Here is a 14,296-nt window from a genome sequence, read left to right on the forward strand (position 1 = left end):
AAAATTCACTGGTGATGTTGTGTTTGCATGTGTTGTGTGTATTTTGGCATCCAATTCACTCAAATTCATTAAAGGAAATCGACATAATTCATAATGAGCCTAATTTGAATCACAGGGGTTTGCATTGATGAATGTAACCCTAAAATTATTTTCCAAGTTAAAATGATTGATGCTTTTTCTCTGAAGTGATTTTTTTTTTTTTTTTTATTAGATTGCAGAAAAAAATATCATTCTAATAAATTAAATAAAATCATGAAAAAGTGGAATTTTACTGTTGCAATATTAATGTTTAGAAGAAAAAATAAACTATTATTGCACAGACATAACCCATTTTTTCTGTAAAAATGTATTTAGTAAGAACAAGTCATATATAACATAACATGATAACTCAAATTCAGTAAAACAATTCAGAAAATCAGGTGATGAATAAACACATCAACATTTAAACGGTTAAACAGTTAAAGTGTTGCAAATACTACATGCATCTCCTGAAAGTGAAAATAAGAGTTAATAGAATGGCCTTGTTTACATAAAATGCAATTGCATTTTTAAAATAAAACAAGCATTATTGTTGCACAAACATGCCCCACATTTTTTTGTCAATACTGTTCAATTAAGTTTTTAAAAGAACTGTTTTGGGTGTTTTTGGTTGAGCTTTGTGCACAGTCATTGTAAAATATATCTGCAACTGCACATTAGCTGTAGATACATGTAAATACTTCTAGAAGAAAACACACATGGCTGTTTTATCTGTGCTTTACATTCAGTGTGCCAGCTCTTGTTAAGTGCTCTTAAGTAACAGTTGTGTATCTCATGGCCTCTGGTGGATTAGTGCTTTATTTAATGTCAGCAGAAGAACTTATAATGCTGTATTGTGTGGTTTGTGTGTGTTATATGGAGGTGAATTGGCAGAGTGATTATCTTTTATAGCATTATAGTGGTTATTTTCACAGCTTTAACTTCAGTAGCTCACTTAAACTCACTCCTCCAGTGAGTAAGCTGAGATTTTATTTTTTTTTCCGTATTCAGTAACATAAACAAAGCAAAGATGCAGTAGATGGCTTCCATCATCCATTTATCTCCTAAAGCTTGCACAGTCCTTTGAGACTCTTTTCTGGATTGACATTTCACTCTGGAAAATTCAGTGTTTGGCGGGGAAAGAGTTTAAGGGTTAGTTCTCCCAAAAATTAAAATTAGGGTATGTTTTACTCACCCCGGAGGCATCCTAGGTGAATATGACTTTCTTCTTTCAGATGAATCCAGTCGGAGTTATATGATATTTGAAGCTCTATTATTGCAGTCAGCGGGTGTTGCATTGCTTTATCCCAAAAGATGTTAAATAAAATGCACCCATCCTTAAAACAAAGTGTCCCACTCGGCTCCAGGTGGTGAACGAACAGGTGGCCTCCCATAGCGCATCAATGCATTTTTGTAAGAAAAATATCTGGAGCCTTGTGAGACACTTTTTTGTGGATGGGTGATTTTTATTTAACTTCTTTTGGATGCAATGCGAAACCCGTTGACTGCAATGATAGAGCTTGAGAGATCTAACTCCGACTGGATTCGTCTGAAAGAAGAAAGTCTCATACACACCTAGGATGCCTCGGGGGTGAGTAAAACACAGCCTAATTTTCATTTTTTGGGAGAACTAACCCTTTAATGAAAGACATGCTGCTCAGAGTAGATTGATATGTCTCTGCGCCCAAACCTATTCCATGTCAACTCTGGCTTGAGTTTGCATCTCCGTGATCCGTGTTTCAGACGGCCCCCTGGAGCTCCCCGTCCTGCAGCTCATCCCGACCCAGAGGCAGCTGGTGTTTGGCGGGGACCGTCTGCCGCTGCAGTGCACCGCCTCGTTCCTCGACCCATCCGTCAGACTGTCCTGGAGCCACCAGCAGCGTCCCGTCCACACGCTGGAGCACCGAGGGCTGTACGTGGAGGACAGCATCATTCACGACTGCTGCCTCATTACCAGGTGAGAGGGACTTCATCATACCTGACCCTGCAGCACAGAAGCAGTCATCGGAAGCATGTTTTATTATTGATATGCATTGCTAAGAACTTCATTTGGACAAATTTAAAAGTGATTTTCCCAATATTTAGATTCCTCAGATTACAGATTTTCAAATAGTTGTATCTATTGTGCTATAGTAACAAACCATACATCAATGGAAAGCTTAAGTATCAGATAAATAAAGATAAATCTCAATTTAAACAAATTTACCCTCATGACTGGTTCTGTGGGCCAGGGTCACATGTTCTAGACACAATGTATGTCTGTTTTTGCTCCAACTGCTGAAGTAGTTTCCAACAAACCATAGATAATTAAATGTAGCGACAAACTGTAGTGCCATTCTTAAAAAATCTGCCCATTTGTGTCACTACAACCCGGGGAAGCAGTGTAAAAGTAGCACTTTTTTAAGTGTGCTTAAAATAGAAGCCAATATCTGTCAATAGTGTTCACTTTGAATTTTTTTCTGAGCCCTTTGGCAGATATTTGTTCATATTTTAGTTGTAAGCTCATGTCATTTTGATACATTTCTCAGAAAAGTAAATATATTTCAAGTAAATATATCTATCTATGAATGATAATGGCTGATGGAACTTCAGCGATCTGTCACAGAAATAAATTATATTTTAAAAGGATATTAAAATAGGAAACCAGTATTAAAAATTGCAATAATATATGGAAATATTACTGTATTTTTAATCAAAGAAATACAGCTTTGATGAGCATATATGTATATATGTGTGTGTGTGTTCTGTGTGGTAATTTGGGTGTTGCAAGTGTGTATGTGTGCATGCAAGGTGTTTTCTTTGTGTGACGTGTGCAAAGAGTCCTGTACCCTGTTGTTGGTATAGTAATAGTTAAGAATCAGCTACTGGAAATGTGTTTCTATGACTGTTACGGTCTGGTACTTTAGGCATGAAGTGGAAAAATATGATTTCAGCAGTAACCTTTTCATATGAAATAACACAAAAGCTAAAAATGGGACACACACCTTTTCCTTGATAGTGATCTGAAAGCACATGAGTGAACTGCTCTGGCTGGGTTCCAGCGGCTCCATAGGTCCCTGCAGAGGTTTGGCAGAAGTGTGCAGACAGTCGTCTAGAGTTCGGCAGGTTTAGCGCGTTTAACAAAACATATGCTGCGAGGTAATAAGGGCGATAATGTGCCACATGCCGACTCTCAAGTACTTGACAGACCACTGCGCCTCTTCCTCCATCACACACACACACACACACACACACAGTTTGAGTGAAAGTGAACCATGTGGCGGTTAATTATTTCAACTAGCTCTCACCACGCAGTAGCGTCTGAGCATAAATATGGATGAAATCTGTTCCCAGTGTCAACGAGCAGTTTTCCGCGCGGGCCGGAGCACTGGTGTTTCCTCGACTTCTCACCAGCGCTAATTTCCCTTCGTTAGTAAACTGGTGTGATTATTAGTATGCAGAGGACACACTGACTCATTCAGCCGTCATATGAATCATCTGCTCTGCAGTCCGGACTCGTTCTGTTCTCTCTCAGATTTCACTCATAATCTCAGGACTAGCTGAAGTTTGATTAGAAAGTGAGGTGAAGCAGATAGATGAGTTAAACACTACTCTACATCCAGATTAAAGCTGTGTTTAAGAGCCTCACTGGATATAGAATTAGAGTTATAAAATATACTGTATATGGAAGTGTTATATTTCAAATGCAGTATGCAAAATATCAGTATTATGTGAACACTTTGTGTATTTGATTTTATATTTACCATAGCTGTTTGTGTGACATCTGGCGACAAATTGATCATTCAAATTTAATAATTTAATGAGCATTTTTCATTTCCTTCGCTAGAATTAACATTTCAATTAAATAAACAGTTGAATGCATTCTAATTGGCAAAATTAAAATGGAAATGCATTTGTAGAAATTGAGGAATATTTTAGATTTCAAATAGGAATAATCTACAATTTTTTTAATGCATTTTCTTTCAAATGCACTTACACTCAAGACTTAAGTTGTATTTGTATTTAAATTGTTTTTGAGTAATCGCATTAACATTAATATCTCCGTCTGTCATGGACACTTTATTATAATTTTTTTCTTTGCATATTACACTTCAAACTGAACTGATCCAGCTTTATGCTTCCATAATCAGATATTCTTGAATATTTTCCAGAGGTATTCAGTGTCAAAATTCAAACCACAGGAGAAATGACGACCACAGACACATTTTTATGCATTCAAATACAATCTATAAGATTTATATATTTGAATTGCATGCAAATTTTCAATACATTTAGATTTTAAAATAAACAAATTAATAAGCTTGATGTGATGCATTTTTGAAAGTCATACATATATGACAAGGTCAGATTTCTGCACTAAAAAGTTATGGCATTGTATATTTTTTTTTTTATATCTGTCATTGTTGACATATGTGGTTGCTATAATACCATATGAAAAATCACGTTAACACGTACAATGCATAGAAAATATTACAGTGGGGATTTTATACACGTTATAAAGTTATATCTCCTCCGTCCAGAGAATGTTTGTACAGTATGTGAAAATTATGACCTTGTTATAGGTTACATATATGGCAATATCACTCTAGATATAGAGCATCTATATATTAGATTTACGTATGGGGAGTGTAGAAAAATATACAGCGCAGTTCTCCAAGTGCTCAGGACTTTTAAGCTCAGGACTCGTGGTTCTTTCTCCGCAGTATTTGCTCATGTGATGTGTTTGATTGACAGCTCACAGTGTGTCAGAACTCAATCTCGTTCCTCCTCTCTATTATCCATTGCTTATTTCAAGAGTCGTTCCTGCAAGCTTGTGATGGATTTCTTGACATTCTTCTTCTGATTAGTCCCTCAATTAATGGCTGCTCTCTCCTTGTACTTACAAACGGTGCTGCTCTGCTTTGAGAGGGGAACCTTTACACGGTAATGTTGCTCTTGGCAGAGCCGAGATCTTCTGGCCGGAGAGATGGAGAGAGAGAGAGACGGGAACAGCCCTGTCTGACTCCACCGGCCAACCAAAACACTCAAACACACACACACACACACACACACACACGCACAGAGCTGATGAAGTGAGTTAGTGCGGTCGATCCCGCAGGACGCTGTACTACAGTAAAAATAAACAGCCTCCATTATGTTCTGCTCTACACTGCTATTAAAGCGTCAGTGTAAATGACATGCGTCTGAAGAAACTACACACAGATTTTCCAGAGCTCTAATTGTTTGATTTAAGAGCAGATTGTGGTTATACATTTCTGAATCTGCTTGTTGTTTTATACCTTTTTTTCCAGTAAAATGTCATGCATTGAAATGAATCATTCACAATAAGACCATAAATGTACAGTATAAGGTCTATTTGATATGCAAAGCCTCTAAGTGATCAAACGCTGCTGTTAAACATGTTTCACACTCAATCTCCTGCATGTCTTCTGTCTTTGATTGATAGTTTAGAGTAGTGTAACTGTACAAGCGTCCAGCTTCAGCTCGACTCAAATCTTGAGTGGTTTTGATCAAGTAAAGGTCAGAATAAGGTCAGTAATATCTCCAGATGAACTCTTACTGGACTGAAGCAGCTCAGCTTTACTTGATTCTCCATCAATCATGTCTTAGAGTCTCAAATCTGATCCTCAGGATCTTTTGAGGAGCGTTTGTTTCTCTATCTCTCAATCATCTTTGCCTTTGACTAAAATTAAGCAGTTTTTTCCCTCCATATTCTCACCATATCACACTATATGACCAAAGAAAATCTAATGCATCAAATATTATACACATATGAAACTTTTTAAGGTTCAATAAACTGTTTCGTTTAAAACAAAAATGCATATTTCTTACTTTTTCCATATGTCTGGCTTGACAGAATCAAGAAAGCAAATGGGACTGAATATGGGTTAATCTTGACATTAGGATAAATATTTCTTTTGACTCTCAGTTTGGCTCACACTTACACGGTCTCTGTTCTCTCTGATGGTTTTTGACTCTCTGTGCTGATTGGCTCTCGGGTGATTTGGTAACCATGGCGACTGGAGTTTAATTCTCTCGTTATGGCTCTGTTTGTCTGATTAGGGTTTGTGTCTGTCGTTTAGGTTTGAGGACAGACAGAAGAGAGGAAGACTGACAGCAGACAGACACACTGAGTGACCTGATGGACACACAAAAGTCAATTAGTAATTAAATTTGCAGCTAACTTTGTTTTTCTAGCAAATAAATTCATTCAGTGCATTAATATGTTGGTTTTTCTGTTTCTATGAGTAAAACCTTTCAAATAAACTGCTGTCGTGTTCATGTTTTCCGTTCTCTTGACTGTCTCACATAACCCGCTGTTTATACAGTGCAGACAAGTGTGTAACTCATCTGTAATCCCATAAAGCCTGTGCTCAGTTCATCATCATGATCTAATGAAGCCTCCGAGGTGAGCAGAGACTCTAATAAATGGCCAACATTTGCTCGACCTTTAGAGGAACATGGATAATTTCCTGATGAAATAGTAAGTGTCTCATGCTTTGGGATGAAACCTGGGACGAACTTTAGATCAACCTGAAAGCAACCTCAAAAAATATTTTATGATTTGTCATTGAAACTGTTGATAGAGGAAATGTTGAATGCATTATGAGCTGCATGGAAGAATTGTCAGGGTGTTTTGGGTGATTTCAGAGGTGTTGCTATGCAGTAATGTGTTGTTGGTGGTTTCCAAGGTGTTGCTATGCAGTAATGTGTTGTTGGTGGTTTCCAAGGTGTTGCTATGCAGTAATGTGTTGTGGGTGGTTTCCAAGGTGTTGCTATGCAGTAATGTGTTGTGGGTGGTTTCCAAGTTGTTGCCATGAAGTAATGTGTTGTGGGTGGTTTCCAAGGTGTTGCTATGCAGTAATGTGTTGTGGGTGGTTTCCAAGTTGTTGCTATGAAGTAATGTGTTGTGGGTGGTTTCCAAGGTGTTGCTATGCAGTAATGTGTTGTTTGTGGTTTCCAAGTTGTTGCTATGAAGTAATGTGTTGTGGGTGGTTTCCAAGGTGTTGCTATGCAGTAATGTGTTGTGGGTGGTTTCCAAGGTGTTGCTATGCAGTAATGTGTTGTGGGTGGTTTCCAAGGTGTTGCTATGCAGTAATGTGTTGTGGGTGGTTTCCAAGGTGTTGCTATGAAGTAATGTGTTGTGGGTGGTTTCCAAGGTGTTGCTATGCAGTAATGTGTTGTGGGTGGTTTCCAAGGTGTTGCTATGCAGTAATGTGTTGTGGGTGGTTTCCAAGGTGTTGCTATGAAGTAATGTGTTGTGGGTGGTTTCCAAGGTGTTGCTATGCAGTTATGTGTTGTGGGTGGTTTCCAAGGTGTTGCTATGCAGTAATGTGTTGTGGGTAGTTTCCAAGGTGTTGCTATGCAGTAATGTGTTGTGGGTGGTTTCCAAGGTGTTGCTATGCAGTTATGTGTTGTGGGTGGTTTCCAAGTTGTTGCTATGAAGTAATGTGTTGTGGGTGGTTTCCAAGGTGTTGCTATGCAGTAATGTGTTGTGGGTAGTTTCCAAGGTGTTGCTATGCAGTAATGTGTTTGGGTGGTTGCCAAGGTGTTGCTATACTGTAATGTGTTGTATATGACTGCCAAGGAGTTGCTATGCAATGATGTGCTGAGGGTGGTTGTCAGGGTGTTGCTATGCGGTTAGTAATGGGTTGTCAGGGTGTTCATAGGTGGTTGCTAGAGTGTTCTGAGTGGTCACAACACTAAAGTCACGAGAAAACTGTGCTGTTCAAATGTATAGCATGAATGCACTGTAAGCCACTTTTAGAACGGCTAAATGAATATGTTTTGATAAAAACAAGAGTGTTCCTGAATGTGTTTCTGTGCTTTTGTTATTCTTTTAATATTCAGTATTTCATTTATAATTCAAATTTATTTACCGGTTCTTGTTCATGCTTCAGCGGTACTGACCTGAAGAGCGTCTCTATAGTGGGCAGAACTATTTTCATGCTCTGGGTTTTGAAATATTCATCAGCGGAGTCCCCTGACTTCAAGATTCACAGGCTTGTTATTATCCTCAGATTGTGAAATATCAGTGTATGAGAGTCATTGCTGCTAATGGAGTGATTTGGAGACAATTGTGGACGGCTGGACAACAGAGGTCTGTTGTGGGAATGTAGGTCACTGTATCTGTTTGTGTTCTCATTAATGCTTGTTTTCCCTTTGTTTAGACGCAAACAACATGTATTTTATTTTGAGGAAAATGTGAGTAGTACATGGAAAACTTGACCAGGGTGTTGCTATGAGGTTGCTATGTTGTGGGTGTTTTCCTTGGCGAGGGTGTTCTGGGTCGTTCCTAAAGTCCAATAAGTACATCACGATATATATATATATATATATATATATATATATATATATATATATATATATATATATATATATATATATATAAACATCTATTAGAAAGTAAATAAAGTTAATTTTGATGCCGTGTGGTGGAGATGATGATGATGTGTATGATGGAGGTTTTGAACTCGGTTCAGTATGATGTAAGTCGCTGGTTGAGTCTGAACTCAAGAAAGTGAATCGCTGCAGCTGTGAACGTGCTGACAGACCAACCACAAACTCCTTCTGCACAGACTTTGGAGCAACAGCAACTCATTATATCTTAGAAAGACTGAGAGAAGAGGAGAGATGATGTGGCCAATGTTTAAATGAGTAGTTTGCCCAAAAACTTCATAAAATTCATAAAATGATTACTGATTAGGCATGGCTTTTTCATAGCTCACATTAAGGGAGATCTCAGTTATGTTTTGTTTTTTTATTTTTTAATGTTTTTCCTGAAATTGTATTGGAGAAAAGAGTGAATAGTTGTCATTCAGTATCAGCATAGACCTATGAATATGAATTCATAAATTCAGTCTCAATCTTACTTTTGTCTAAGAGCATCTCTAATGTCTCTTTATGGGAAGCTCTCAGTTATTTTTATGTGGTTGTCAGTTTAACATGGCACAGGTGCAGTTGCCCGGCCGCAGCTCTTCAGAGTGCTCTCTGAGCCATATGTGCTGCAGAGGGGTCAGTCCGAGGTCATTCACCAGAGCTGTGAATGCTGCCGGACCACAGCAGAGAGGAATAATGTGCCATAACCAGATGTCACCAGAACAACAGGTTGATTAATGATTTTTACCTGGATAATCACCTAGATAAGTCAGTAAAAATCGCTGCATTGCACTTTAGATATTAATTAATTTCTCACGAAGCATGCATCTAATTATGACATACAACTTGTAAACAGCTTTTAAAGGAAAAATTTGCATTTTCCCCTTTTTATATTGTATAGACTCAGTAATGGACTCGTAATTTGCTGTGCCAGTATGCAACCACTTAACAACACACTTGGAACCACATAGAATATCCTAGTTACACCCTATCACATTGTATTAATCACATAGCAACACCCTGGCATCCACTTAGCAACACCCTAGCAAACACCTTAGCAGCTACTAGGGGTTGCACCGACTAGTCAACTTCAACGCTCTGCCATGATGCTTTAAGCTTGACGTAAACTAGTCGCTAGTCCTATAGAGGGCGCAACAGGATAAGAAATCTTTGAAAGGCTTCCACATTTACACTCTGTTTCCAAACAGTTAAAATTACAAATAAATGAATCGCCGTTCTAATCTAATGCGCTGCTGCACTTTAATGCACACATGTAAACTACAGGCATCAGCTTGTATATCATGCATTGTTAGCGAAAAATGTATTAATTAACACTGTTCTGTCAACTGAAAAGGAGATATTTCTTAAAGGGGTGTTTTAATGTTTTTTTTTCTAGGCTTGATTGTGTTTATGGGGTGCAGTCTAACATGTGTTCATGCTTCGTTTTATTCCACATCGATCTGTCCCTTCTCTGACAAACGCCTCAAATTATTTCCTGTTATTATGAAGCCCCTCCCTCAGAAATATACGATGGGCTGAGATTGGTCAGCTGGCTCAGTGTGTTGTGATTGGCTAAAACGTCTCTAGAGCGATTCTGAACATCCCGCTCCCCTCAAGCTCAGAATGTGCTCCGGTTTTATTGTAAACGATGACATCCTCAATATTGCTTATCAATTTGAGCCTGATTGAGACTCAGAGAATATTTTTTGAAGAGGATCGCACAGAACATGTGCTAGCATGGTATGTTTGTTTGTTGTTGTCTCATACGTTTAGATATGCTGTTGTTTGTAAATGCTACTGCTTCTGTTAGCCCTTAATATACAGTTTTATTCTGATTAAAGCTTTAATACTGCACAGCAACCGAACATACGTACGTGTATAACGCTTCTCATTGCTTTGTAAAAAATAAGTGGAACCGCTGCTTAGAACATTGATTTTGCGAATCCATTAGAATCAATAGAAGACAGAATCGCGATTCATATATGCACAGATTTTTACGTGCACTCCTAGTTTTCTCTTCCTCTTCTCTAAAGCAGCACATCATGGCCTCGCCCACTTTGTTGTGTGTTCCCGGGGGGCGGGGTTTATCTGGGTCTGATGATACCGAATACAGGAAGAAGCTTGGTGTAGTCTCTTACCAGCCATTTTTGTATGCATTAATCTGCCAGAATTTTAAAAGATGATATCTCCGTTTGTATTGAACTTTAAGCACTGCAACTTTGCAGATATTTTTTATGCTCAAACAAACAACAACACTACAAACTAACTAATGTTAAAAAAGTGAAATGGCAATCAATCATCCCCTTTAATAACTAAATCCCACAACTTCACTACTATAGTAGAGAGACGCTGCCAGGTAGAATTTTGGACAAGCTGAAGTCATGCAATTTGAGATTTAGATATACTGTAATATAAAGAATTGCAGTAATCTAGACTAGACGTAACAAACGCTTTGCCTACTGTGCAGGAGACGAAGGTTAATTAACATCAAAGGTCTTACTAACAGGCAGGAACACACACGTAGGGAGAGGACTGACGACATTCAATATTAGACCAAAAAACTCTGAGACACAGGGTTTGAGTAATAAGGGAGGAAATGAGGGAACTGGGGAAACACATATGAGCATGGAAGGAGAAACTAAGACATGGGAACAAAACACAAGACTTCACAGGAACAGGGGCCTGATAAATAGCAACACCTTGGTAATCAGTCACATTTTCAGAATATGTGCAAATGTGCTTATTTCTGTAATTCTGATGCTGTATAGGTGAAGAACTGCACACGGCTGTATAGTTAATGCTGGTTTGAGTCAAATGTAAATCTAATAGTGGACTACAAAATTCAATTCGAAGAACATTCTGCTCTGAAAGAGTTTAATCTGTTTAAATATCAGCCTCCACACACTCGCACACAGAATGAAAACTGACAATATATCAGAAAAGAGAGGCAACAATTCCTGAGGAGATCTCTAGCTCGTGTGTGTGTGTGTGTGTGTGTACGAGTGTGTGTGTAAGTGAGTGAGTGTGAATGTGTGTGCATGTGCGATTGTTTGTGTAAGTGAGTGAGTGTGTGTGTGTGTGCATGTGCGAGTGTGTGTGTGTAAGTGAGTGAGTGTGTGTGTGTGTGCATGTGCGAGTGTGTGTGTGAGTGTGTGTGCGCTCTTGTTTTTGTGTCATATCAGGACACAACTCTGTATAATGACATGGGTATGACACAGGTATTACAAGGAGAGCGTGACTTATGAGGACATAAGCCATGTCCCCATTTTTCAAAACACTTATAAATCATACAGAATGAGTTTTTTTGAGAAAGTAAAAATGCACAAAGTTTCCTGTGAGGGTTAGGGTTAGGTGTAGGGTTGGTGAAGGGCCATAGAATATACAGTTTGTACAGAATAAAAACCATTACACCTATGGGATGAACACACTTTACACAGAAACAAACATGTGTGTGTGTGTGTGTGTGTGTGTGCATGTGCAGGTGTGTAAGTGAGTGAGTGTGTATGTGTGTGTGTGTGTGTGTGTGTGTGTGAGAGAGTATGTGTGTGTATGTGTGTGTGTGCATGTGTGAGTGTGTGTGTGAGGGATTACGGGCCTGAGCAGTCACTGTCTTTCTCTCTGAGCCTCTAATCATTTTTACTGTGAAAGATTTGTGCGCGCTCACTGAGCCACTTACTATTCCACAGCCAGCGTTTGCATGCATGAATCGTTCACGTCCCTCAATATTTCCCTCGAAAATGTTGTAGAAATGCAGGAACAAATGCTGGTGGAAATTTTACAGCGTATTAATAATGCAAAACTGAGTCTGGATAACCTTCGTCTTGTGTTTGCTGGTGCTCAATATCACAGATTTGCTTTTTAATTAAACAGCCACTCATACATAGAAAATGTGCATCATGTATTATTTAAACAGATGCAAAAATGTATAGTTCATAAAGAAAGAAATCAGTTTACGTGATGATTAAACACAATGCTCATGTTCTCGACTGTCTGTGTGTTAAACTGGCTCAGTTTCGTCTCACCCTCGTTTCACAGCGAGCTCATCCTGTCCAACATCGATGCGGGTGTTTCCGGTAATTGGCAGTGTCACGTGACCAGTTCCCGGGGCAATAGCTCGATTGGGATGGAGATCGTGGTGCTGGAGGCGACGGCGCTGTACTGCGGAGCCGAGAGGGTCAGTAGCAACAAGGGCGACTTCAGGTGTGTCTGCGGCTACAGACGCCCGTCTGCAACATCACACATAAACACAGACGCCATTCACCAGAGCGCCAGCTTAAAGGGACAGTCACCCATTCTCTCACCCTCAAATAGTTATAACCAAATAGGTAACCAAATAGTTGACGGTAGCCATTGACTTCCTTAGTATGGTAAAAAATACTATTGAAGACACTGGCTACCATCGACTGTTTGTTTTTTGAGTGCACTCTTTTTAAAAACCACATCACAGATTGTGTGGTTGTGATGCTTCAGTGTGTCTTGTATTTTAACGTCCGATGTCTGATTGCTGCTTTTATATCTCTGTGTTCACTCTGTGTTTGTGCAGCACATGACTGTAACGCGCTGGGAAATGAGTCTGTTGTTAGCAGATGAGTTAGTGTTGTTTGTGCATTACTGACAACAACAAACAGACTCCATTCATGTTCACAAACCTTATCTTGTGGGAAAATTGCGTAAAGACATTTAAAAGCTTGGGGTCAGAAATATACATATATTTTTTTTTTCCATCAAGGATGCATTAAATTAATCAAAAGTGACAGTAAAGACATTTATAATGTTACTAAAGATTTCTTTTTCTAATAAATGCTGTTCTTTTGAACTTTCTGTTCATCTGTGAATCCTGAAAAATAAAGTGCAACACAGTTTTCACAGAAATATTGTGCAGCACAACTGTGTTCAACACTGATAATAATCAGAAATGTTTCTTGAGCAGTAAATCATCATATTTTCATGATTTCTGAAGAACATGTGACACTGAAGACTGGAGGAATGATGCTGGAAATTAAGTAAAGATCATGTTCCATGAAGATATTTAGTAAATGTTCTATTGTAAATTATAAAAACGTATTTTTTGATTAATAATATTTATTACTAAGAACTTCGTTTGAACAACTTTAAAGATGATTTTCTCAATATTTAGATGTTTTTGCTCCCTCAGATTCCAGATTTTCAAATAGTTGTATCTCAGATCTTTATTCTGCTTTCAGATGATGCATAAATCTCAATTTCAAGAAATTGACACAAAACAATTTGAAAAACCAAAAGATAGTTTATTTGGTAAAGGGTCACACACACACACACACATATATTCAATTATATATATATATATATATATATATATATATATATATATATATATATAAATCAAATAGCCAATTATTAAATAGCTTAATTTTATGTTATCCTCAAGCAATGTAGAAAAGTGACATTAGATAAGAGCAAACAGTCTGTTGATGTGATGAATGATGTTCACAGGTGGCCGAAGACGTTGGCTGGTTTCATGGCCTTCCTGCCGTGTGCTGTGTCCCGCTCTGACCCCGCCCCTCCAGAGAAAAGGGCGTGGCCCCGATCTGACCCCGCCCCTCCAGAGAAAAGGGCGTGGCGCAGGTGTGACCGTACGGGCCGCTGGGCGGAGCACGACTACAACCAGTGCTCATACACCAGCCAGTTCACCCGCAACCTGCACGAGCTCACACAGGTCTGCACCTTCATCATCATCACCATCATCATCATCATGTTTTATACATTTACATTCAGTCATTTAGCTTTTATCCAAAGCGACTTACAAATGAGAACAATAGAAGCAGTCATAACCAACAAAACCAGAAGTTTCTCAGGGATATATATATATATATATATATGTAGATACATGCTGAAATGATTGTGATCTGGTTATCTGTCA

The 14,296-nt window shown here is 38.6% G+C and overlaps 1 protein-coding gene and 1 long non-coding RNA gene across 3 annotated transcripts in view; both read left to right on the top strand.

The window, feature by feature from the left end:
* Positions 1 to 14,296, top strand: part of LOC127969947 (adhesion G protein-coupled receptor A3) — a 96,054-nt gene that overhangs the window by 21,009 nt on the left and 60,749 nt on the right. The window contains exons 7-9 of the mRNA XM_052572119.1: positions 1,762 to 1,975; positions 12,433 to 12,597; positions 13,870 to 14,092. Coding sequence (XP_052428079.1) covers positions 1,762 to 1,975; positions 12,433 to 12,597; positions 13,870 to 14,092 — 602 coding nt within the window. The remainder of the gene's footprint in view (positions 1 to 1,761; positions 1,976 to 12,432; positions 12,598 to 13,869; positions 14,093 to 14,296) is intronic.
* Positions 6,673 to 7,498, top strand: LOC127969968 (uncharacterized). 2 transcript variants are annotated; one of them, XR_008156447.1, is made up of 4 exons: positions 6,673 to 6,788; positions 7,062 to 7,139; positions 7,179 to 7,256; positions 7,296 to 7,498. It is a non-coding gene; the product is annotated as an uncharacterized LOC127969968 (long non-coding RNA). The 2 variants fall into 2 exon arrangements; XR_008156446.1 differs by having other exon boundaries at positions 6,673 to 6,749; positions 7,023 to 7,139.

Source organism: Carassius gibelio, chromosome B13 (assembly GCF_023724105.1).
Source record: "Carassius gibelio isolate Cgi1373 ecotype wild population from Czech Republic chromosome B13, carGib1.2-hapl.c, whole genome shotgun sequence".
Lineage (NCBI taxonomy): Eukaryota > Metazoa > Chordata > Actinopteri > Cypriniformes > Cyprinidae > Carassius > Carassius gibelio.